At 45.6% G+C, this 26,673-nt stretch overlaps 2 protein-coding genes across 3 annotated transcripts in view; one reads left to right on the plus strand and one right to left on the minus strand.

The window, feature by feature from the left end:
- LOC126536303 (alpha-tocopherol transfer protein-like) overlaps positions 1 to 18,657 on the plus strand; it is a 31,715-nt gene extending 13,058 nt beyond the window's left edge. The window contains exons 2-7 of one of the 2 annotated variants that reach the window (XM_050183219.3): positions 209 to 530; positions 4,411 to 4,585; positions 8,859 to 9,101; positions 15,166 to 15,359; positions 16,163 to 16,273; positions 18,277 to 18,657. In XM_050183219.3, the coding sequence (XP_050039176.1) occupies positions 522 to 530; positions 4,411 to 4,585; positions 8,859 to 9,101; positions 15,166 to 15,359; positions 16,163 to 16,273; positions 18,277 to 18,462 (918 nt within the window). In that variant the 5' untranslated portion in view covers positions 209 to 521 and the 3' untranslated portion in view covers positions 18,463 to 18,657. Of the gene's footprint in view, positions 1 to 162; positions 531 to 4,410; positions 4,586 to 8,858; positions 9,102 to 15,165; positions 15,360 to 16,162; positions 16,274 to 18,276 lie in introns of those variants that run through there. The other variant, XM_072287868.1, reaches the window with a different exon arrangement.
- A 1,363-nt stretch (positions 18,658 to 20,020) lies between these two features.
- On the minus strand, positions 20,021 to 21,310 carry LOC126536312 (alpha-aspartyl dipeptidase). The gene has a single exon (XM_050183230.3). It carries the CDS (start codon positions 21,091 to 21,093, stop codon positions 20,338 to 20,340), a length of 756 nt encoding a protein of 251 aa, XP_050039187.1. The 5' UTR covers positions 21,094 to 21,310; the 3' UTR covers positions 20,021 to 20,337.
- Between the last annotated feature and the right edge of the window lie 5,363 nt (positions 21,311 to 26,673).

Consider the following 26,673-nt stretch of genomic DNA (forward strand, 5'->3'; position numbering starts at 1 on the left):
CCCTTAGGACCACGAAAGGAAGAAAAAGAAAACGAAAGCAGATAACCATAGAAGTAAAATAACTGCCTGCTCGTGTCTGCTTGTTTTAGTTTCGCTAAGATAAGGAGAGCATGCAGCTAAGACCTCCTCCTCCTCCCTCATAAAAATTGACGGCGCCCTTCCCACTTCACTCCCCGGATTAAATGCTTCAACGGTTTTTTCCACGCAGTGGCGAAGGGGCGGTGCGCGACGCCGGACAGCTGCAGATTTTCTCGGACCTTCAACTAAACTGCGCCGACGGGTCCAGCCGGTGCCCAGACGCTATGACCTGCTCGGGGGAGACGTGCTACCTACGCCGAAATGATGCTTTCCGGAAACGGGTCGTGCCAGCCGACACTCTACGTTGGTGAACAGGTCGCAGTTGTGTGGATTGTGTCCCGTTACAACGGTACAGTCTTCACGAGTGCTGTGCAACAAGACATTTCCAGCCTAGCGCCGTGCCTGACGTCTATTGTTGACTGCTCAAGGAACTAGCTGACATAATGACGAAGGTAAGCTACGTTAAGGGTTTTCTTCAACTCTGACAGTCGGGCGTACTCATTCCGGCAGTGGCTAGATGTGTGGTTGTGTGATAGTGTGGTTTGCGTTGTAGTACACCGTCATTAAGCGTCAATTTCAGAAGCTAATTCCTTGGCGTTGAAATGTCTCAAGGTTACATTCAAGCACAAGCAAGAGTTCTATGTTGCAGCTTTCATCCTCCTCGGTCTTCAAGTTAGTGACCGCTGTAAAAGTGATTTCGGAAGATACCATCAGAACCTCCAAGCTGAAGAGGCTGAAGTACAGCTATGCATGATGCGACAACCATGTCTGCTACGAGACCTTCTTTGTTTCTGTTTAATCCGGATATACGGCGTTAAAGTAGTTCCGACAGATCTGAGCAAATCGGACAGATCGCAAATTGAATGGATCGTTAGCAAACGGCCTCTGGTTTAACAGTGCACTTTACCCTCTCCTATGATCTTGCGTTCTGTTCAGTGTTCACATGTTCGAGGTTCCTGCTCCGGAACAAGTTTTTACGGTCGCTCTGTGCGGAGCATACACACCCACCTCCACCGGTGCTTTTCTTCCCTATCGCAAGAGCAAACACTGTTGTCCTTGAGTCTCAATAGGGCGTGCCTCTCTTACAGCAACGTTCCGGAAAAAGGTTCCGGGGCAGCCTCTTATCAAACAAGGAAGGGCTCGTCGGGGCCCTCCATTACGCGCACGTCTCAAGTGTTGGGTGCAACCGTGTTTGAACAAGCATCGGTCCCGCTTCCTGCTGCCCAACACGTTTGGCTGCAGACCGGCTACCACGAAGCGCCACTCGATAAACTTATGCACTCGTGCATGCAGCGAGCGTGCGTGTGCACGGTCGGTTCCCCATCTTTTTTTTTTTTTTTTTTTTTTTTTTTGTCTTGTCTTTACGTTTTCGTTTAAAGCGTACGCTTGCGGAAGCGCTCTGGAGCCTTCCTCTTCCCGTTAGGCTGTAGATTTGTGTGCTGACGCCTGGACTGCTTGGCCACTATTCATGTACCAGATTTATCTGCGCATGTTTTAAAGGGACACTAAAGAGAAGCGTCAAGTCAAGCCACGGTGGTATTTTGTTGTTGGAGAACGTGTAAGGAGTCAATTTTATCGCGAATACACCTTGAGTAATCGAGAAATTGAGGCAAACACTGGACACGATTTGAGACTCTAGGGGCGAGCTCCTAGCCCGATGACATAGGCAGTCCCCATTATAATTGTCACTAATACTCAATCACTCGTAATGACAAGATTATTGCATTAGATAACAAAGGAAAAAATGCTATTTCTATATTTACATTCAATTTTAGAAGAAAAAAAAACGTAACGTCACCTTGACCGCCCACGCTTTCGCGTTCCTATAGTTTCCTGATAGCGTAGTGCTGCGCTCGGTTTGCTGGCTCGCGTAACTCGCACAAAATGCAAGTAGCATGTCCATTTGATATCGCGGGATGCCCTTACGGTCCACGCCACTTGACCAAGAGCAGCTGCAGTCGCGAATCCAGCGCTGTCATCGCGCGACTTCTCATGGCCGCCCCTTTTGTGTTTCGTGCAAGAAAACTGCATCGCCTTCTCCTAGGACCGTTTTACTCACTGACGGTATAGTAAAGGGCAGCGACGGCGAATGCGTCACCACTCCCGCCTCGGGCCGGGCGATTTGAACTGCGCCAAAAGTATGCGGGTATTTTCGACGCGTTTCTCTCTCAAACTATATCCTTGACACTAACAAGTACTGCGACTTTCCTAGAATAGTATATCTTAAGTCCACGTTTGCTTAATATTTGCCTTTAAGTCGTAGCACAAGTCAATGCGTCAGCTTCTTTTACTAAGATTTGGTAGTTACTTAATTCTAATTCAGCACCACACCTAAGTGTGCACAACGCTGTGCTCAACTCCAATCTAATTACTGGGAGCCCGTATGTCTAGCACAATTTAGACGTTTGCGTAGAAAGCTTTGACGCGAATAATGGGTGCGTCACGCATAGCGTTACAAAGGGGCCTGAAAATGTGTGCGTTTGACGGCATGAACGCAGCTTCCTACCGTGCTAGTGCCCGAGCATGGCTGGCATGGTAAAGTCAGTGACAAATATGACTATATACATTGGTTCACTTTTTATCGCTGACCCATTTTTACAGGGTTATCACTGCTATCGATTTGTCCTAAGGCGCACGATGCACATGTCGCGATTTCACATTTCTTGTAGCTCGACGTGCTAGTATCCGAAGATGGCGGTCACGATGATGTAAATGCAAACCATCTATAACACATGACGCGATCAAATCAGAATCATGCCACGGACACGCGGTTCATTATAGCGTGGTTCACTAGAGCTAGTATAGGGAAGGCGTCACACTAAACGAGAACACCAGGCAGGTGTTCACTCTTCGTCGTTGCCACCTCTTCGCTTTTTTAAGCTTTTAGCACCCGTTAACAAGTTGACGCTTGGAATACGAAATTCCCTTCTCCAAGCGCACCTCTGCCGTCACCAGGCTGATCACTCGGACGAACAATCCCCGTCCAACACCGAAGATCTTCCGGTCAAAACCCACCGTGGTGGCGTAATGGCTTCGGCGTCGCACCTGTAAGCCCGAGGACGCGAGATCGAATCGCGGCGGCGGCAGTTCGATGGAGGCGAAATGCAAAAACGCCTGTGGGGGGTACCGTGCAGTGGGTGATGGTTAAAGAAGCTCAGGTGGTCAAAATTAACCCCAAGTCGCTCACTACGGCGTGCCTCACAAAACACCAGAAGTTAACTATGGTCAGAGGATCGTATACCAACGCGCCGTTGCTACATCAGCTCAAACCATGAAACTATGTCGCACAGCTAGCCATAACAAAGAAAGACTGCGGCTTAGCTCAGCTAACCCTGGATATGCAAAGCGACAGCTTGGTTTAGCCTGGTTAAGTCTTGCTTTCACTTGGTTAACTTTTGATTTAGCTTTATTATACTTAGGTATACAATCATCGTTAAGCCAGGTAGGACGGCTGTGCCTAGGTCGGTGGCTAGACATGACTGATTACGCTTGGATAGACACGCATGGTTCGACGGTGCGATACCTGTTGTGCCACAGGGAAAGCGCAAGTGCTAGACATGCAAGGAGACGCCGCGAACATGCGCAGCATCGAAGCACAAACAGACAGGGCGCGAATGCGGTCGCTACGTTGGTCTCGACGATGCGACGCCTGTTACATTCAGGACCCTCCCGAGTGAAGCAGCTCGCCGGACGATATCCGCGGGGTGGTCGGACGCCGGCTCAAAGCCTTCCGTTCCAGCGCAACGCTCATAGAAAACGGCCCGGTCTCGCCCTCACCTACAGCCAAGCTCGCACTGACTAGGCGAGCTCGGCGCTCCTCTTGACAGGCGCGCGGCGAGTCACGTGGTCAGGCGGCAACCCAGCTGCGGAGAGCGCATGCGCCAAGCCGGCGGCGGAGCTCGGCACGGCGGGTCACGTGATGCGTTGCCAGTCGCGTTGATGCGCAGCTGCGGCGACGGCTAAACTGCTCGACGCGGTTAGTAAAGCTTCCGCCTTAAAAACGCGCACGTATAGACAACCTGACCCAAAGTACGGTTTCTCGTATACCATAAAGTCATTTGGACAACTTTCCAGCAGTCCGACTAACCGCCTTGCAAACGCGGTGTCCCGCTGGTCGTGGGGTTGCCATGCGAATGCGTTTGCGAGACACGCACGCACGGTACGACGCGGCGTCTGGCGCTGCGTGCGCCACGTCGCAAAAATGGTAGGACGTAGTAGGACGCGGTTCTTCGTGCCATCTTTTCGCCGAAATGCGAATCAGTTCACTTGCACCGCGCGGTGACTCATCTTTATACTTGTGCATTCTTTCCCGCTCTCGCACCTCCACTGTAGACAGAGAGCGACCTGCTGGACCCGCCGTCGACGACGGCCTCTGACGACGACGAGATCGAGTACCCGAGTTGTGGCCCGCTCAAAGTGAGCCTCTGGCAGCTCGCCGAGCAAGAGCTGCGAGAGACGCCAGCTCGCCGACAGAGGGACCTGCAGATCATCAGGGACATGATCCGATGTGAGTGGCTGCATTTTATTATGTACAGGGTACAAGAGAACCCGAGGGTTAACCGAGGGGCCCAATTTTTTTATTAGTCATGTCATAAGAAGCGAACAAACACTGACACCAAGGACAACATAGGGGAAATTACTATTGTTCATTATGGAATTTATCTCAATTGGCGACTGCACGCAGTAATCATCGTTTTCGGCTTGAACGAGTTGCAACGACTCAAGGCGATAAGGTGGCTGGTAGTTATCAGCTTTTTCTAGATCTGCGGATGCGAACACGAGAACGGTTCGACGTACAAAAGGGTGGTTTGTATGTTACCGCCGCAACGGTGCGTGTTGTCTTCTTGTATCGCATATGTTCGCACTCGTTGTTCGTGCACCATTGCCGTCTAGCATAGTGTCACGCGAATGAAGGGCATGAGCGTTGCCGCCGCTGGGTTTCAAACTCGCTGCGGCTGATTTATCAGCAGCAGCCTATATTTGGGTCCTCTGTAGGACGAAGGCCTCTCCCAGCGATTTCCAATCATCCCTGTCTAGCGCTAGCTGATTCCAACTTGCACCTGCAATTTTCCTCATTTCATCGCTCCGCCTATTTTTTTGGCAATCCTGGACTGCGCTTCCCTTCCCTCGGAACCCATTCTGCAACTCTAATGCTCTACCGGTTATCCACCCTACGCATTAAATGGCCTGCTCAGCTCCATTTCTTTCTCTTAATGTCAACCAGAGTATCGGCTATCCCTGTGTTCTCTCTGAACCACACTGCTCTCTTCCTGTCTGTTAACGTTACGCCTAACTTTTTTCGTTCCATCGCTCTTTGCGCGGTCCTTGACTTGTTCTCGAGCTTCTTTGTTAACCTCCAAGATTCTGCCCCATGTGTTACCACCGGTAGAATACAATGATTGTGAACTTTTCTTTTCCATAACAGTGGTAAGCTCCCAGTCAGGATTTGGTAATGCCTGCAGTATGCGCTTCAACCCATTTTTATTCTTCTGTAAATTTCCTTCATGAGCCTGTGAGTAATTGACCTAGATAAACGTACTCCTGGAGAGACTGTAGAGGCTGGCGATCTCGCGTTCATGTTCCCTTGCCAGGCTACTGAACATTACCTTTGTCTTCTACATTTTAATCTTTAACCCCACTCTTGTGCTTTCTCGGTTAAGCTACTCAATCATTTGTTGCAATTTTTCGCCTACAGTGTTGCTGAACAGGACGTCATCTGCAAACCTCAGGTTGCTGAAATATTCGCCGTTAATCCCCACCTCTGAGCCTTCCCAGTCTAATAGATTGGAATACTAAGCATGCAGTGAATAGCATTGGATAGAATGTGTTTCCTTGCCTGTCCCCTCTTTTGATAGGTAATTTTCTACTTGTGGAGAACCTGCGGCTGCTTACTCACCGGAAAAAAAAAGAGAAAAAAAACTTGTAATGAGCGCACTCTGTCCCGAAAGTCTATCTCCTGCAGGGACAGTTCCTGAAAAAGCAGCCCGCGCCAGGAAAACGCCCCGAACTCCTGTTTGTAAAACAACCTCGAAAGCCTGTTCAGAGTCTATTAACGCGCCACCGCCGCCGCGTTTAAGCCTTATCTCGAAAGGCATTGTCCATTTTCGCGGTTGCTGCTCACTTCGGCGGTATGTCTCCCGATAATCGCCAGTGACGAATTGCTTGCCATGGGAGCGCACACCGAGTTCCCGGCTGACTCGCCATATACTGGTCCATGACAATAACAGCACGAGGAAAACGGGAGGGATGCCGTCCAGAAAATAATACTACGCCACGGGTACAGAGCTCGCGTACACACGCGGATAAGATCGGCAATCTTTTCTACAAACCACAAACTGATACGTGTGGCGCTGCTGTAGCGCCCACATCGAAGCCTGCGCGTATTTATTCCCCCTGGCGATCACCAAATACAGTACACGCGTGCTTGTCGCTCGCGTACATTTCTATCGACTGGTTGTCTGACGACCCGCTGTATCACTATTTTCGGTGCTGCATTGGCCCAACCAGAGCGTGCATACAGCCTACAAAGTCGCAGAAGACTGAAGTAAAGAAAATGCTTTGTTTATTGTTCGTTTCTTTTATTCTGCAAAACAGACGGCACGTGGAACTGGAGTATACAACTCGGCTATAAAAGGAGCGCATGAAACTGTCTGCGCCGCCCAATGTATTTGTTCGTCACGCATGTCGTTTCACAATGCGTGTTTTTTTTTTTTCTCTTTCTCTGTCGTTTCCTCTTGTTCCAAATGAATGATAACGCACAAATGAGAAACACGTGCCTAAGATAGCCATCGCGTCTACGAAAATAGCAATATGCGACATAAAAATGGCACGTAAGGCCCTGAAAGAAAAGCGATTGCCTAGGCACAAATAAGTTTACGCTCGTTACATGGAGGAGCAACATAAAACTGGTATTCAAGTTTTATGCCGAGATACAGGCGGCACGTAGGTCGACTCAAGGCACATGGTGGCTTTACCGGTTTTAGGTGACGCTCTTTTAAACCAAAATATGTAATCGCTTTTTGGTACGTGCGGCTGAGCATGCAAGCGACACGTGCGAAAGTGTTCAAAACATACCGTGACGTAACGTTGGTGCTATGACAACGTAATCGCATTGTGTGACTAGTAGTAAACGCCCGCCGTGGTTGTTCAGTTATTTTGGTGTTACGCTGCTATGCACGATGTCATGAGATCAAATCCCCTCTGCGGCCGCCGCATTTCGATGGGGGCGAAATGCTAACATGCCCGTGTGACGCGCATTTGGCGCAGTTAAAAAGCCCCGGATGGTCTAAATAAATCCGGCTTACCTCATAATTACGTCATGGTTTTGACACGTTAGACCCCAGAATATCCAACTACTTGTAAGCGCTTGAAATCACACGCTGTTTGACAATGAAGCGAGGCTTGAACGAGTCAGCGTAAGCGTAAGCTGATGACATAGAAGCACGAATTGTAGATGTCAGTATAAAATTTAGTTAAGAATAATGTTGGACTGAGAGATAGAGAAACGAAGAGGGAAAGATAGGGAGGTTAACAAAGTACGTGCCCGGTTGGCTCCCCAACACCTGGGAGAGAGAAAGGGGGAGAATAGATAAGAGGCAAATAAAGAAAAAAAAGTCGGTCATTGTAAACACATTAGCAGAGGAATGTCCGCTGACACACGCGTTCGTGCAGTGAAGTAATCTTCAAGAAGGGCTTTTATGACCTCGCGCATGTAACAGTGCATAAGCCATGGTCCCAGGATCTCTTCCTCCGACAGTCCTCTATTATCCAGTGGGCTGAGTCTAGCTTGTAGAGCACATCGTTGACCGTCGGATGGACATTGGCACAGAAGGTGCTCTATTGGTAGGTCACACTGCTGGCCATTCTTAATAGGAATGAATAGGCATTTGTAAAGGCGGCACCCAACCACATGCGACAGAAATTTTGTGATTGTGGCGTGTTAGATCGTAGATAGATAAGGAAGGCTTGCATGAAAGTATGAAGTAGATAAGGTTAATCGCAAGTGCGTTCAATGCCCTATACGTGTTCATAGGCATTACTTCAAAATGATCTTGATTTCCGGCCTCCAGTCCTGCCATAAAACAGCCACGCGACAGTATGCTGAAATACGGGTATTTCTCGGCACTCGATCGTTAGTTTTCTACTAATTGTACCGTTAGAGCTAGTTTAAAGCGCAGTAAGCACCCCACCTTAACACGCAGAGATAACTGTGATCCAAGGCTGATATACGAAGTCGCAACAGGCTCGTTACGCGCAGAAGGCACTCGCGTAGTCTCCTCGGACTTTTGGCAAAGACTGCACCCAGCGAAACATACCGCGGCATAATATGGCACTGGGCTCCGGAGTGGAACCCTGAGCCTGAACAGACGCTGCTCTGACGAGGAGAGTCGCGGCGCAGGAAGACCTGCGTTCACATGCAGCGCACCTATTTGGAATGCAAGCTAGGTTTTGTTAACCAGACATCATCCGACATTGCGAGCCAATTAAGAGCATGCGAACGTGCGGCGTGTCGCCCTGGAGCGTACGTTTGGACGAGGGAACTTGTCTTCGTTCCCTCGCTCAAACAGCGAGTCTTTGCTTCGAGACTTCGTCATCCTGTGACCTATAGCAGTATCTTGAACTATAGACCGTGATGTAAAGGAATGCATTTTACATCAGGCTGATGACGAGGACTTAAGGCTGAGGCTCTATATAGAGCTAGTATAGGTCATTTTCGTACAGTTCGACACTACTGCGCAGTGTTGTCGTTAAGCGGCTGACATCCTTGCGACGCCACGCAGGCGACCGGGACCTCGATTGCCGCATGGACGACGCCTTCCTGGTGCGGTTCTTGCGCTGCCGCAAGTTCGACAGCAGCCGGGCGTACAAGGTGCTGCGCCAGTACTATCGGCTGCGCCAGAACAACACGCAGCTGTTCCGCGACTTCTACCCCACATTCCTGCGCGCCACTTTCGAGCGGAACCTGCAGACGGTGCTGCCCGACCGCGACCCCAACGGATGCGCGGTGTTCATCTTCAAGGGCGGTGAGTCTGCTACTTTGCGAATGGCAATTTCGTTGGTGTGGCCTGTCAAAGCAAAAGACCCAGATTTGGGAAATAATTCAAAGAAGGTCCCACGTTAATGCAGTCATTGACCGTGGGACCTCTTCTCGTATTTCGTATGTCTCGGAACCTAACCGTTATGTGAAGCAATGAACTGAATAGAAGGAAGGTCTTGCGAAAACGTGCAGCTTCCGCAGAAACGCACGAAGCACTACGTCAAACAATTACACGGACACTAAAATAGCTCGAAATCTGTTCATACTAATAAAGCATTCTTTCGTAAGCTTATTTTCGTTAAGCTCGCCTTAAAAGTTTCGTTACTGAGAATGAAAATCAATTGCATTTCCTGAATTTCCGCCGCCTATCTTTTGTTGCGTGTTTTCTATGCCGGGGGTTTCTACTAAGACTTTACTATAATATACAAATATAGCCGTTCTGAAATAAATGAACTGTACCTTCAGGGATGGCGACCGTAGGGTGATCGGTGATACGTGGTACTTAGTCGCTAATTTTAAGCATTGTTTTAGCGGGCTTATTGTGATTGGGAAACTGGAGCGAGCTCTACCTAAAAGCCATATCAACTTTCGGATCTGGAAAAATGCGATTACCTGCGGAACTGTCGCACGACGAAATTCGGCCACCGCAGTGCGCGAAAGTGAAACTGAGACTACAGCGCTCGCAAAGCCGTGCCCCTCGAGGCGGCTTTCTTCTCGCGCCAGCGTCACCCACACTTCTACTCTAAAAAAAAAAGTTGACACCCTTTGGGGTGTGTACACTGGTAAGAAAAGTTTACACCCTTTGAGTCGTATCTTGCCGCACAACGATAAACGTTATCTGTAGTGTCCACATTCCCTTTCTTTAACGCTGCGAGCCCGGTACTTCACAGTAACGAACGGCATGCGCGTTATCAGTATGACATAGCATTCCCGACAGGAAAGTAGCTGGCGCGGCGTTTTCATGAAAAGAAACGCAAGCAAGGCAGATGATTATTGTTGCGTGGCAAATATACACCCCTAAGGGTGTAACCTTTTCTTAGAATGTACACTCTTACACTCTAAAAAAAGTTTACACACTTTGGGGTGCATATATGCCACACAATAATGCGTGATGCAACAGCGAGGAACACGGAGCAGCAGCACGCTGACTGCGCGCTACTAGGTGACGTAAGCAGAACGGCGCCTTGATGGGCACGGCCATATAGGGCACGGATATATGCGCTCGCTGCAGCCTCCTAGTCTCGATTTCGCGCGCTCCGACAGCCCCGCCACCACTCTCTCGCCTCTTAGGTGATTATTGCAGACAAGCGGATACAGTTCGACACGTTTACGAGACGTGTGCTTTATTCCTATTTAGTTGCGCAAATATAGACATCGTCGAAGATAGCTAAGCTACTCTTAGTGAAATCTTACTACAAAAAGATAAGATCGGGAAAGCTTTTCCTGGGCAAGAATATCGCAATATACGCCATCAGATATATACAAACTTGAATATATCACAATTTTTGGACATAATTCGTCTACAACATAACATGAAGCAATGCAACTCCATAATGCAATACTGATTGCTATAGTCAAAGCACCATTATACCCTCAAGTTCTGCTTATTTTCTGCTGGCTAAAGCAAAGGATAGTGCTATATAATCGGACACAATAGTAAGTAGGTGATTCGATAATCAATACACAACGAGATCTCAAAACATTCATTTCAAGACATGAGTCCATTGTGTAATGCGAAGGCTTCGCTATTGTATAGAGAATGTGTTCATTTAGGCACTTGATCCCTGTAATGAGTTTCTCAGTAGTCTCGTTCAAATTGATTTCGTGAAAGTGTTTTGTACTTTGCGTGGGTGCGGTAGTGTGAGGTGGTTCAACAGGTCGTGCTATCTTTGAAGTTTTCAATCGCTGCAGACAAATTGTGCAGGAACAATCAATGATGATTGTCATTAAAAGCGAATAGCCCGAACGAGTGAATGAGCGAGCGTGTAAGAGAGTGAACGGACAAGCGTTTTTCTTGCCGAGTCCAACCTCTAACAAACCATGAAAATGGCCGAATGAACCAACGAAAACTATTCGCTTGAAAAATAACTTTGTGATGTTCGCGACGAGACCGGTAAACATAATTATTAGCAGCACGACTCGAGGAAGGATTCTGCAGATGCTCGCCTTCGTCACCCGAAAATATATCTGACATTCTCGAATGTCTGTAGTCGTCACTTTTTCTCTTGTGATATCTATCGTGTCTCTGTAACAGCAGGCATGCTGTTTCTAGGCGGTCCCCATAAAATTTCGTGACGTAGGCTCTCTTTATTCCTTGTTGCAAATGACTCGATCTGTCCCCATATGTTGCAACATCTCGGATGGATACCTTCTACCTAATGAAGACGGCTAGGTGTGAAGTGCTTTGTAGTACCTCTAGCGGAACGTGTCCTTCGCTGATCGGGCAACACGGGAGCTGTGAAACCTTTTCCATAACGACGTAGTCTTCTTTTGACTAGCAGTTGGAACAAACGGCTCCCCAATGCCCACATTTTCTGCTTCCGCCAGCGGCTCCTCCCAAATCTGGGGATGTTTTGCTTCAATTCAGCGGCGCTTTTGGTGACAGCTTTGACCATTGTCTCCGCTTGGTCAAACCTAAGCACGCTTGTTTGCGAGGCAGTATAATCAGTGCTTCCATTCGTGAAAATTTCAATAGCTTCAACATGAAAAATGTTTCCAACTTGAGTAGCATCTTAAGAAACCCCTGTGCTTTCTCTCTATCCTTATTTCGTCTTTCTGATGCTGTCTCATACAGAAACATTATCAGAGATGGCTGTAACTTGAAAGAACTGATCACAGTGAAGAAGTCTTTAGCGTCCACCTTGCCGGAGAAAATTTTCACAAGTGCACAACTTTCACCTGCAGCAGTAACCCAGGGTGGTGGATTTAATTGCTGACCGCGATGGTCAAATTCAGATTGGGGGCAGAAGTTGGCGTCCACCACTGCACGCATAGTGCGCTATGTATTGCATACATTCAGATTGTTACTGCAATGCCTCTATTTGCAACAACCGTTTAAATTTCTTGCAAGTTGTTCAAGCTATGCACAGTGGTGAGCGTGGATGCGACGAACATGTGAGAAACTGGCATTAGCTGCTGACACAGTAAAAACAAAGTGTGGAATTAAACTATACTTGCATTTTCGTCACTCCACACGAGACATCGATGGACTGGCAAGGCCACAAATATACTTCAGTTTACAAGGTTGCCTTTGAAAACGATGGTAACTGATTAATCTTCCGTTTGTAGCAGTTTGGTGCAGTCGGGAAACTGCTCTAGTAAGTAGGTCTATTTTCAGAACGTTGAAACTAGTTCAAGCGAGACAGCTTTGGAAATGCTGTTTAGAAGTGCAAGTTTGTTCATCACAAGATGCAGCTGCATTGGAAAACTTTAGTGACAAGAACTTCCGAAGTAATTAAAATCGACGGCCACAACATTGTGAAAACCGAAATTAAGGTCAGATTGTGTTTACGGCATACATATTGACTTATCCGCATTATACTGGATGCTTCTATCTGTACAACATTCCACTAGTATCGGTGACCTTCATTCTAGCATGTCTCTTCATTCTTTGCTTCTGATGGGCGTCTTTCTTCTGCACCTTTTCAACTATAGTTTATTAGTCTAATCTGATTTCATGTATTACTGTAGTGTCCCATTAAACTACTATTTAAAACTCTTACTAGTTAATTTCACGATCATAGGTTCACTATTATTCGTAGAGAATGAAGGTGAAATTTCAGTTTTTCATGTTTCGTGCTGTAACCCCAGCGCCAGTACGTTAGCATGACATCGTGCACTTTATTTCTGCCTATTTCAGCCGCATTGGCTTAGTGAAAGTTGCAGAAACTTGCCATGTTCAATCTTTCGCTCCTTCAGAATGCATGTAGTCCATTTTTACCGATAAACAATTAGCACTACAGGTGCGGTAAAAATCTGTCATTAAACTCAGTGGTGTTGACACCCGTCTTTCCTTTTCGCGCTTTTTCTGGCTAATGCCGTTTTTGGCATTGTAGAAGAGTAATTTACTAATACAGGCGAAATCATTTTTTTAGTGTTTCTTTAATTTAATACACAGGATATGTAAGACTCCAATCAAGGACACCTTATTGATGTGCGCAGTGAAGCTGACACAAACTAAGTGGTTCATGTTGTCAGCAGTTTACTGGTTAAATTCAAATGATATGCAGAAGAGGGCCTTGGTTATTTGCTCAGCTCAGCACTGCACTTGCATGAGCTGCCCATCTTGCTGAGCAGGCCATTTTGTTTATGTGGCATACTAGTTTTTGTACTAGAATTTAGTTAAATGTTCATATCGGAACACCCAGATCATAAACTCGGGGGCTGGGAAAGCCTATCCCCCCTCCCAAGTTCTATAGGAGGACCCAATCCCTCCTTGCTTAACAATTCGCCAATTCATTCATGCATGCATACATATAAGCAGTCCATGTAAGCATGGGCGTCTCCCAACGAGCAAACGGATAAGTGTTGAGTACACCATAGGGAACAATTAAATGGATGAACAAAATGATGCTTACTAAGTTAGCTTCATTAGAACCATTAAGTAACATTCTAGAAACATGACCTCCGTGTGATGTGGTCTTGAGGCTAAACAAGTTTCACTTGGGAATCTTGCCACGGGAGCCCTATTTTTATTTCTGAACATTTAACTGTATTCTCACAGCTTTTTGATGGCTCATTATGCCCTCAGCGGACTATCTGATGGCTTTTCCCATTGGTATTCAGTAGTAGCAAGATGAAAGATGCAATTCAGAAGATGTAAAGTTGTTGACTTCTTATGTAGAAGCAGAAGAAAGGGAACAGAGTGGCCCGATTTTTAATAATCGTATAAGAAGTCAACAGACACCAAGTACTCCTTGTTGGCTTCTGATTAATAAAAATTGGTCCCCTCGGTGCTTTCTTCTCGTTCATTGCATTATGGGGATCCCGAACCTGGCAACACTGATGCCTTCAGGTAGCATGTGTAGGTTTACTGACCGGTTCCTGTCACCCAAATAGATCCTGCATTCGCGATGCCTGCGGCGGAAAGGATGTTCTACATCTGCCACCAGTGTTTGTGAGTGGTGGCGTTGGCTAATACTCCCAGGGTTAGTTCTGGTAGTAAAAACATAAATAGTCCAGAAGGTGGATGGGAAAACGGCGCCGCAGTAGTTCAATTGGTAAGAGCATCGCACGCGTATAATGCGAATACATGGGTTCATATTCCACCTGCAGCCAGTTGTTTTTTCATCCCCTTTCATTTGCATTAATTCATCATTCCTTCAACTCGGTAAGTACAAGTAATTTCCCCTGTGTTGTCCTTGGTGTCTTTGTTTGTTGGCTTTATGATATATAGAAACGGGTCACATAAGGGTGCTGAAAAAAACTGAATGCGTGTTTATGAACAATGCAACTGTCGTTCTGCACAGTGTAGAAAATAACTGAGGTGTAGCGTGTAATTATGCAGAAAAGGCAGGCCATACAGAAAGTGTTGCTAATAAACAGACTGGTATTGCCACTTTCAAAGAAATTCAATGCTAAGGAAATTTTGAGAAGCTTGCCTTTAGGGATTGCACTGAAATTTGTACGTTATACCGTTTAGAGACGGCAACACCACTACATCAATGTTACGTCACTTTGTGGGGCTTTAAACTGGGCACCAAGTAACGTACAAATACACTTATCCTTTGCTCTTTGCTCCTGTGTGACCTTAAACATTAAACTTCGGATAAATATTTGGAAACTTGCTCATATATGCTGCCCCTGTCTCTTCAGAAAGCTCTTACAAATTGCACTGATATTGCAAGGTGCTAATGTGCACCTGCTTCTCTCTAATAACAGTAGTCTGTTTTCAGCAATGATATTGATGGCAGAAATGCATATTTGTGACATTGCATTATGCAGCTTGCTTATAGCAGCATGGGTTGCATCTTGTTAATATCTTGTACTGCTTTATTACACTGTACCTTTGTTTTGTCCATCTCTGTAATCGTAATCATTTGCTCTTGTAGGTCAATGGGATCCGTATGGGTGCAGTTCTGAGGACATCTTCCGGGCCAACGTTCTCTGCCTAGAGCAGGCCATTATGGACCCTGTGACACAGGTGACAGGGCTTGTGGCAGTCATGGACATGAAGGGATTCGGCTTCACACATCTCCGCTTCTGTCCTCCCAGCAACCTGCAGAAGGTTGTCTCCCTCATACAGGTAGGCCATGTGTTACCCAATCATGCTCAATCCCAGTGTGGGGCATGAAGCAATTTTGACCTACCATGGCTGATCAGTGGGTATGATAGTAAGCTGCTCAGCAGTGGGTTGTTAGAACTCCTGGTGCATGGCTGCAAGAAGTGTTTGAACTTAGCTGTGCATTATACTAAAGCATCCAAACTGTTGCTTTTCGCAATAGTTGGTCAAGAAGCAGCCATTTAACAAAATTTAAATACTGTTCTCAACAGCTCTACACTGACTTTTGCGGTGTGGGAAAAACAAAACATTGCATTATCAGTTCTATTGTTTTTTTTTTTTCTTTTGTACTGAGTAATGTGTACTTGGACACCTTTTTAGGCATCAGGAGGCTTGAAAACATGCAGGCTCCTTCAATGCCTTCTAATATATGGAATTTTATTGGTACTGATCAACCTCCTTTACTATCCCTAATAGGTTGGGAAATGGCACCAATCGTAAGGGTCTGGTATTCTCTAATTATAATTTACAATGTAGATATACCACAAAAAAAAGTTACCACAACCATCGAACACAAAGGGTGAAATAATTTTGTTCCTGCAATGTTTAAGGTTTTCTTGTCTTGCAAAACTTATGCTACCAATCAAAGTTGATTTAGGTTTTGCAGCATAGTTCTGAGAACATCATTCTGTAATACATTGCTTTTAGACCAGTATTGCATCGTAATGGTGAGCTGTTAACTTGGTCTAGCCTTATGCAGTACTTCTCTCTCTGTGCATGTACTCAAATTCCATTATTCTACTGATTTTGTTTTTTTTTATGAATAGGACTGCTTTCCTGCTAGGTTCAAAGCAATCCACATCATCAATGAACCAGCTATATTCGGAATGCTGTTCAGCATTGTGAGGCGATTCCTGAATGACAAGCTCCAACAAAGGGTACGTATTCACGCCTCTGTGCTTTGTTTCCAGGAAAAATGGTAATAAAACTCGATCAGCTGCTGATCTTGCATATATTTTTGCCATCCAGCATAGCAGGTGAAATTAACATTAGTGCTGCAGGCCAATGAGTGCCCCTTGCCAATTGCAAGTTGATAAAAAGTTGCAAACAACTTTCTGAACACAAGTGCTGAGTATAAGAAGCAACACTTAATCCGTAGGGAGACTAAAAAAGCTTTACCAGTTTAGAGTGATGAAGTATAGGAGATTCTATCCACATTACAGCAACAGTGTTTGCAACCTCCAAGGAATTACTGTCACACTTATTTGACGCCCTTGTTTGCAATGAAAATGGAAGTATATTTTCCCATAGCTGACTTCAGATACCTGTTCTTGATGTGCTATATATACACATGCATTATCTGTCAAGCTCATCTGTGCTGCTTTCTTGTGCATTTAGGAGTAATGTTCATTTATAAAACAGAACTGTGCACTAATCCTGATGCCATCTGGATGGTCCATCGTAAAATATTTGCAGTCTATTGCAAATTGCATGGTCTTCATTACCAAGTAAACTTAGTGTACTGTTCCCGAGAATACAATCTGGAGCCTTTTGGGTGTTACGCATGTAAAAACTTTTAAGAGCCCATACTTTCACAACTGTTTTCGTTAACTTCAAGGCAAGTTTGATCGCTAAAAAGAAGTTAAACATTATTTCTTTTTTAATTTTGCACCCATACCAATGTGCCAGTATATGAGTGGGATGTCATATATATATATATTGTAAAGTATTTAAGCCATTGTGTTATCGTGAAAGTTCTTGGACCTTCCCATTAGTCTTTGGCTGCATTAAATGCGATTTATTCCATACTTACGAATAAAAATTTACTATGCCCGAGCAAAGCCAACTTCTGGCATCATGGCAAGTGAGTGTGGGAACTACAATGTGACATTGACGCCCACCTTTCAATTTTGCATCATTTCTGGGCTATCAAGTGTTCTCCCATATTAAGAGTGGCTCTTTTAGTATTGTAGAAGCATAATCTACAACAGCTCAACTTTTGTCTTTGGTTTCCCTTTAAATACTTGCTTAGCTACTGGCTTAGCTTGTCATCAGTCTGTTTTTTGTCATAATAGTCTACATAAAATGATGCACCTCAAAATCTGAATTATGCGGTATGGGTGCTTTCAACTAGATTGTTCATTGAAAACTGTTTCCAAGCAGTGCCATGTTAGGTATTTTGCAGACTGTATTTAATTTTTCTTTTTACTTGCTTAACCTGTTTTTTTGTCACTTGCTTCCTCTTCTATTTCTCAACTATTGTGGTACTCACAAGTTTCTTTTGCACAGTTTATGGTGAAAAAGAACACGGTAAGAAGTGGTTTCAGTGAGCATGCTTCAGGTTAATGTGGAGCAGATGCTCACAGCATTACAAGCTGGATTAGCAAAGAGTGCAATGGACTCAATAGTGGTCTGAAAATTGGAGCACTTGGTCCAAGCACAACACTCTCTGTTGGGTGAGAATACATAGACCACTGACAGTTAAAAACGATAAATGAGACATTTTCAATAACCCTACAAGTTGAACCAGAATCTCATCCAGTTAACCTCCCTCCCTGCCTTCCCATCCTGTTATCTGTCTAAGCTTTATCAATTAATTCCAGTCATCAACTCTACTTGGCTGTGTATATTGTGCATCAGTCAGCTACAGTGGCAAATTAGCTGTAACTACCCACAAAACAAACTGAAATTGCAGGCACTGACCTGGATGCCGCAGTATTTGGTTACTATGCTTCAGCTACTCATATATTTGCAGATTCGCATGAAAAGTAGTATCAAAGTGTATTGCCTTAAATCTCGTTTCAGGCTTACTCCTTCTAGCTCTCCATTGTGGCAAATACTACCTGCACATGGTGGCACTATGGCTACTTTCACACCCATATTTCATTCTGTTTAGCTTTCCTTTGGTTTTTCATACTACAGCTTTTTTCTAATATTGCAGATACACTTTCATGGATGTAATATAGCATCCTTGCACAAGTTTGTACCCCCCGAGATATTACCCGAGGAGTATGGCGGCTTCAACGGCCCCATGGATAACTCTGAGTTTGTGGCCCGCATGTACAGGAATGACGACATCTTCAAAAAGGATGCTGAATATGGCTTCAAGATCAGGATCAAAGGATGACTCTCACTGCGTGTTAGCCAGTGTACTTGCCCTACAATGTAGGCTGGCACTGCTGCTTTTTAGTTATGACAGTGTTCTTCAGTTGTGATGACAGGTTGTCCAAGTATTTATTTGATGTGTGTGATGAGCTGGCTTCCTTTGTACAAATCAGTCAGTGAAATAAATGTGACCCTCAGCAGTTGTGCAAAGCCTGAACTTGCTCTGGTCTTGTTCTTTGAATACTATCACGGCAATTTGTTAGGATAAATCCTCGGATCGCTTTTGTTGGATCTAGCCAGCAAGAAACATTGCACAGTGAAGTTGCATATGCTGGCTCCATTGACATTTCTCAAAATGGAGTCCATCTGTATGATATTGCCAGGTGGGTACGTACATTTGCAACAAATACAGCACTGCTTACTAAAGATGTATTGCTGCCATAAAATGCCTCCCTCACGATCCCTACTGTGAATAGTCGTAGCATCTTCACAGCAGCTATGACACTTGCAACGAGTTAGCCTGTACTTAAAATTGTGCGCTTCAGTCTGCTGAAAGCATGTGCTATAGATGGTTTCACTCGCTGCGATAACAGCAGTAAGAGTGCGGCCCCAAGAAACTTCCCGTCATGGCCCTTATCAGTCTACTGCAGTGGAACACAAGGCGCGTTTTGAAGTAGTTTTACTGTACTGAACTTCTATTTTGATGTTTTGAGATAAAATACATGCCCATTATACCTCAATGCTAATAGATATAATTTTTCGTATAACTTACGGCAACCTAAACTTGTAAAATTGTCATGTATAGAGGAAAAATACCCAAAATCTGTGGGCTTCGATTTTAACACTCCTGGTGCTCTATAACGCTGCCAGTGTCTGTTTTTGCTCGCTACATTTAGCGGGCTATGTCCGTGAGCAAAACCGGAAGCCGTCCAGGGCCTACGTTTATAAATGGTGAAAGCGTCTATATTAAAAGTCTGTATGACTTGTGTTGAAAATTCCTATAGACCTTTCTTACAAGTTTCAAATGTGTACACTGGTGTTGTGCCACTAATCACAAGGTCATATGATCAAATCCTGGCCGTAGTGGCCGCATTTCGGTGGGCGGAAAATGCAAAAACTCCCCTATACTGTGCATTGGGGGAACATTAAAGGTCAAAAATTAATCCAGAGTCCCCCACTACAGCCTGCCTCGTAATGAAATCGTGGTCTTCGTACAAAAAACCCCAGAATTCAAATGAGTACTTGACGACTGGCTTGACTAATGACAAAGGTGAAGCGGAGAAAAACCTGGATGATTCCACAGAAAGTGTTTAGGTTGGTAGCATCTTCTGCATGCTTGGTGCTTTCTCCTAAACTGCATTCTTTTTTTTTCATAGGTTTCACTATCGTAATCTACATGCTTCTCAGCATCGAATGCAGCTTGACTGCGTTTTCATTTGGACATCTTGAGCTGCTGTTGCTAGGGCAGTTGTGTATTTTAGTAAATGCCTAATGCTGTAGCTGTCAGCTGAAAGTGCCACCCAATGTTAGCACTCTCGAACAGCACAAACTTGCAATGTTGTAAAGGAACATTACAGGCACTACTTCAACTATTTATGTACTGATTGCACCACTGGAGTGGCTGTTTCACACAGATTTAGAACATGCTGTATGACTTGTCTTCACCATGCACCGCATTTGAGCAATCAAGACTGCACTCCTTCAGGTAGAGTTCATATAAATGTGTTTCGGAGTTCAGTGCTAGAGATGAGGCACCACACAAATACTTAAGCAACTGTGGCTTAATTTCGGCTTTGTCACTGTCTAAAACATCATGCCGCGACGCCCACGTAGTCAAGCAGAAAAGTAGATGGCAAAAAAAAAAAAATTGCAGTGTAGGCAACCACAAGATTCACCACTAAACCTTAGTGTCGGTTAGCAGGAAGCTCATGTCTGCACCAGGCTTGTAGTACACAGGATCCACATTCTCCTTGAATAACTTTGCCTCATTGCACAGCAGTACAGCACGGTTGCCTTCGACCTTCAGTATTGCACCCTCTTTCAATCCCAACACAGGCAAGTGGTTGCCCACTTCCAGGTACTCGTCGATCCTTTGATCCCTTGTCTCACCCATGTGCTTGCTGTCGGGGTCGGTTTCAATGTAGTGCGGATTGATGTTGAACGGCACGAGGCGGAGCGCAACGAACGTCGGCGGGTAAAAGATCGGCATATCATTCGTGGTGCATATGTTGGCCGTGGCAACATTCGTTCCTGCACTAGCGCCCATGTATGGCATCCCGTCCTCCAGGCACCTGATGCGGATCGCCTCGGCGGTGTTGGATTCGTAAAGGGTCTTCAGCAGTCTAAATGTGTTTCCACCGCCGATAAATATACCCTGGGCCATCTTCACAGCACTCACCGGATCGGCGGCTTCGTGAATGCTGTCCACCTCGAAGCCCATCTCGCCGAGTCGAGCCCTCACCTTGGCCGCGTAGTCGGCGTAATCCTTGCGGGCGTAAGGCACGAACAGAATTCGCTTGGTTGCCGACTTCTTGAAGAAATCCTTGATGGTCTCGGCGGCGAACTCGAGGAATTCGCCGTTATACATGGTCGAATTTGACAGCAGGAGAAGCCTTCGCGGGGAAGCCATCGAAGAGGACGATGAAGATGACATCTCACAGCAGTGCAGGCGACGGTGGCTGTTGTAAGGGGCGTTCGGTGAGGACTAGTGCAATCGATAGCACGGGCAGAGATAAATGAGACGCCCCACCGAAGCGACAGGGGAAATCACCTCCACACGCTCTGGCCCCGCTAGCCGCCAAAAGCTCCACGTAGTGTTGACATAGAATAAGGAACCAGCAGAAGCAGAGATAAGCCGAGCCGCGAGGCGTAGGAACAAGTACAATGCAATAAGTCGTCTTCCATACAAAAGATGGCAGCTCCATAGTTTTTGCATGTCGTTCACTGCGGTGGCAAGACATTGCCTCCAAGATTAAGTGGTACATGCGCACCATGATGCGCACGGTAGCACGGCGAGTGTCAAATCTCAGAGGCCAAAAAGAAACGTTTGTAGTGTAAACATATATCGCGTAATGGCGCCACTTTCGCAGCCAAGTCCAACCAAACTTTATGCCTGTAGTGGCGGTTCCCTTAGTTCTACACAAACTTCGTAAGGCGGCGCTCGTTGCCTTTTCAACTTCTGGCAGTGGCGGCCGAATGCTTTCATCGGCACGGCGCCTGCAAGCGAGCGTTCTCGCGAGCCTCCGTGAGGGTAACAGATGACATGGAAATCTCAGAGGCTCCCTGCAGCAAGTGGTCTAGGTTGCAGGCGTGCGCCATAAGAGGCGCTCGTTGCCTTTTCGTGGAGACGAGAAAACGAGAGGGCACGGAACCGAGTTTATCGGATTATCGGACCACGAGGCAGGCATAACGGCCAAGTGCCTCCTCTAATGTTCTTTCCCACTGCCAGTCCCGTCGCCCGCATTCAATGGGCCGTGGCGTTTCACGCTTTGACCGTAAGGGGTGCCAGCTTATGATCCTCACGGTGGTAAGTGGTGGGTGGGAAGTGGGAAACTGGCAATCGACCATTGATTGCTACCTGATGATAGAAGGAATTCATGATAAGTTGAGAGAAATGGCCGTTGACGAGCAAGGGTATAGCATAATAGGGAGTGAACATAAACGCATCATTTTGAAAATGGGATGTGCAGTTGGGAAAGAGAGCAAGGAGTGCAAAATGGACAGTCCAAATTTGAACGCTGCACAAATAACAAATATAGTCACTAGAGACGAGGAAGAACTTGGCAAATGGCCAAGTAAAGAGTGGGAATATAGTGAGTTGCTCAGTGCAATAACGACAGAAATACAGAAAGAGAAACAACATGTTCGTTGGAAAGGAAAAAAGAAACCGAAAAGCTGGTGGAACAGGGAGATACGAGAAACGATCGCCGCGAACGACAGAAAGCATCCCGAGAGCACAGACAAGCAAAGAAAGCGCACTTGCCGCAGGATGAAGCAGCCAGTAAATGGGAAATATACCGGGAGAAAATTTCTATGGTTCAAACACTGGTCCAGGCAAAGATAAAAGGTGAAAGTGAACGTTGGTTATCAGAAATAGGTGAGACAAGGAAGGCCGCACCTAGAATATATTGGAACCATATAAAATTATTAGGCAGGAAGTCAACAACAATACAACATATCCTAGACGAAGATGGAAACAAACTGGAAGGGGAAGCGGCACTAAATTACATCCCCAAGATAACAGCCGAATCTTTCCGAGGCAATGACGAGGTTGTATTTCAAGAAAAAAAGAGCATGAAAGAGAACCAGATGGAAAATGAGCTGGTGCTGACAAATTTCAATTGGAAGAAAGCCGAAGAGCAAATTTCCAAGCGCACACCAACAGGGCTAGGACGAGGTTCCCGTTAGGCTGATTAATGAACTAGGACCAAAAAGTAAGGAAGCGCTGGTGAAAGCAGTGGAAAAAATTTTTAAAGATACACGAATACCAGACAGTTGGCGACAAAGTGGAATTAATTTAATTTATAAAGGTAAGGGGGAGAAAGATAGAATTAACCCGTATAGACCGTTGACATCGGTAATATACAGGCTAGCAATGCAGGCAATCAAATTAAAGCTGCAAGAAAGGGCAGAGAATATTGGCATTTTGGGAGAATTTCATAATGGCTTCAGAACAGGTAGACGTAGACCGCAACATTTTGTGGGATATTCTGGAAAAGGAAGGCTTAGGTGACGATTGTCTACAGCTTTTGAGAGAGATTCACCTAGAAAATACAGTTTGCGTTGAATAGGAAGGGATAAAGAGCGAGGGGAAAATCGATATCAACAAGGGACTGAGGCAGGGGTGCCCTTTATCCCCACTGCTGTTTATGATGTACATACATGGTGAGCATGGCGAGGGCGCTAGAAGGAAGTAATATCGGGTTTAATCTCTCATACAAACAGGCGGGTACAGTAGTCGAGCAGCAGCTTCCAGGTTTAGTTTATGCGGACGACATCGTGTTGCTAGCTAACAAGCAAAGTGATCTGCAACGTCTGGCTAATATCTGTGGACAGGAAGGCGAGAATTTTGGTTTGAAATTTAGTGTTAGAAAATCAGGTGTTATGGCATTCAGTGAAAACAGTGAACAGACAGTGGCAATATAGGGTCAGGAAATATCTCGGGTAAAATAATGTAAATACCTTGCTAAATGGATAAACGAAGGCAATAGATATATGGAAACACAGGAAAAAAACAATAACAGTAAAGGGGAAGAGAAATGCAGCCATAATGAAGCACAGAGCGCTATGGGCATGCAATAGGTACGACGTGCTCCGGGGTATGTGAAAATGTGTAATGGTTCCAGGACTTACTTTTGGAAATGCGGTTGTTTGCTTGAAATCAGGAGTACAAGCAGGACTCGACGGGAACCAAAGGTCAGTGGGTCGCCTCGCACTGGGCGCTCGCGGGAAGATTACAAATGAAGCTGTGCAGGGTGATATGGGCTGGACTAGTTTCGAAGTGAAGGAAGCTCACAGTAAAATTGACTATGAAGAACAACTGAGGAATATGGAAGAAAATAAATGGGCTGGGAGAGTGTTGAGGTACAGGAAAAAACATTGATTCACAGTGGCGGAAAAGAACTATGATGCTTACCAGCAAGTATGCGGCCTGTAGGGTGAACAACGCAGCAACAAAGAACGTCAAGCGGAAAGTCAGAGAGGCTGAAATAATCTTGTGGATGGCGGCAATGGAAAAGAAACTTGCCATGAGTAACTACTTAAGGGGAAAAAACGAAATCAGGAAAGAAACAATTTATGATAACTCAAAGGGAAGCTCATTATTTTTCGAAGCGAGATAAGGATGCCTTAGAACACGCACCTATAAAGCGAGATATAAGAATGAAGAAGAAGCATGTGCTTGCTGCGGTAAAGCTAGGGAAACGATCGAGCATGTTTTATTATAATGTGAAGACATCTGCCCAGTGGTCGATTTAGGCACCACTGGCCTCCTTGATGCCCCTGGGTTCAGCGAGAGCAGGGGAAAAGTAAACATGTCCGCAATAGAGCTTAGTAAGAGGCGTTTGGAAGATTTGTGGAAGAAAAGCAGGGAAACGACAAAAAAAAAAACGGAGAAGCACAAAAACAAAGTTCCCAATAGAGGTCAGAAAATTTGGTTTATGGAGCTCACTGTGTTTTTTTTTTCTTTCTTTTTTTTTTTAATTTAGGTAGGACATTAAGCAGTATAATAGCAAGAGCTTGATGGTGCAACCTGCTCCCCGTTCCAACGGAGACCCTCATAACACCCATCCATCCATCCATCCATCCATCCATCCATCCATCCATCCATCCATCCATCCATCCCGCTCCTTCTCGAGGCGGAAGGTTACAAGTACGGTGCGCCCGTTTATGTCGCTCGTTCTGTGCACCCAGGGTAAATTTTAAATATATATATATATATATATATTTCACAGCTTACATCACGAGAGGCACGGTTAAAGACTCCAGACACTCACAATTACGTGCATGAACCTGAAAATGTGGCACATAGAATCGCTGTACATACCGTACCATGTCAGTGTACAATTGGAAAGACTGAAATAAAAAAAAAACTGCAAACGGCGAGAAATATTCACATGGCTGGACAACGAAAAATGGCTAAGAGTTTATGTTAGTCTCTCGCCGAAAATCTATGCTACTAGAAAACAATAATAATTCTGCAATTGTTGAAAGAAGATTTTGTGGATGGTTAATTATTTATTATCATTGCTTTCTTTCTCGCGCGAGTTTCTCGTATTTCTTGGTCTCCATAGTATGCAATATTTTTGTTTGAATGCACATGAAGCAGCTGTAAGCACACAAGTTTAGTGTTTTTGTTACCGTTGAGATTAATATGTAGATGTTGTGCACGGTGCAGAATAATATCGAACGTCGAATGTCGTTTCACGCATTCCGTTTTCTTTGCCTTACATTTGAGTGCTGGCAGTCTCGCCTTCTTTTTTGGCGTCTGAAACAGTTTCAGTAAATTTGTGGTTGATAAATTTCTGTTTGAGCTGTCCGAGTTCACTATTTTAGGCACCCAAACCGACCGTGATACCGACCGGCGACCGTCGATCTCAGTCGTTCATTTCATGCTGTCTAAGCTAGCGCCACGTCTTTTCCAAGAAGGCCGCTGTCGAGCTTATCCTCTCCGTTTGTGTGTCGACGAACGCGAAACACTCGCACCCTGACACAAACGTCGCTGTTTTCCACAATAGTTGCCTCATTCGAGCAAGAGTCATACCTTGCACGATTTTCTCCCCAGTGCCATATGCGCGCTTCGGCCAGGCCCCTGGCAACTTGATAATTAACGAATGCTCTCGCTGTTGTTTGCCACTAGCATGACCTGTAGCTGAAGCCAAATTCTGACGTGCATTGTAGTTGTTAGAAATAACGCACTCCACAACATATGTTTGTGTTCTTGTTTCGGTCCTCGTCACCCGCACGGTTCTATTTGGTTGAGCACCACTTCGAGCTGACGCGACAGCTGTACATATGTGCTTGAAGACCCAAGAGCTCACATTTTATTTTCTTAATACCGCTTCAGTTACAGACCACGAAGTAGTTGGAAGCTCAGTATGGCTGTCTGTTCGTCATCGCAATCACCGTTAAACAGCATTTTTTCAGCGCGCAGTGGGAATCTTTCACAAAGAAACGTCGGCTTACGTACTCTTTCGCTGGCTGGACTTACGGAAACGAACACAACAGCAGCACATTTTCGCTTCCAAGGCCTTAAAGGGAAGCTGAAGAGTCTGTCGAATTCAATAAGACGCTCATATACGGATGCGGGAACCTTATAAACCATGTAGGTAAAATTTGGGGTTTTTTTTTTCAATTAGGAGCGACGTAATCGTCTGTTGAAATTGCGCTGTAGCTCCGCCCCCCGTCGAATGCCGCGCGCTGCTGCTGACGCTGACGATGCGAGCGGAGACCGGAAATCGTGGTGTTGTGACGTCAACTGTAGTGTTCCGTTCCTTCGCAGCATCCGCGACCGTGCCTGACCGCGCTTGTTTCTGCGTGCGTGCCATCGTAATCTGCTTCGATCGACCCTGCATTCCTTTGTTGGTGCGTCTGCGTGTATGTAGAGTGGTAGTCAACGTGCGTGGTAGTCAACGTGAGTAGTAATCAACGTGAGTGGTAGTCAATGTGGTAGTCAACAGATGAAGGTCACTACATGTACTGCATGAACCGGGAAGCTTTTCACGCGTTTAAACCG

This window comes from Dermacentor andersoni, chromosome 4, assembly GCF_023375885.2.
Source record: "Dermacentor andersoni chromosome 4, qqDerAnde1_hic_scaffold, whole genome shotgun sequence".
NCBI lineage: Eukaryota > Metazoa > Arthropoda > Arachnida > Ixodida > Ixodidae > Dermacentor > Dermacentor andersoni.

Bases quoted from the DNA above. Each gene is read 5' to 3' on its own strand.
- LOC126536312 (XM_050183230.3), bottom strand. From the start codon at position 21,093: ATGTCATCTTCATCGTCCTCTTCGATGGCTTCCCCGCGAAGGCTTCTC.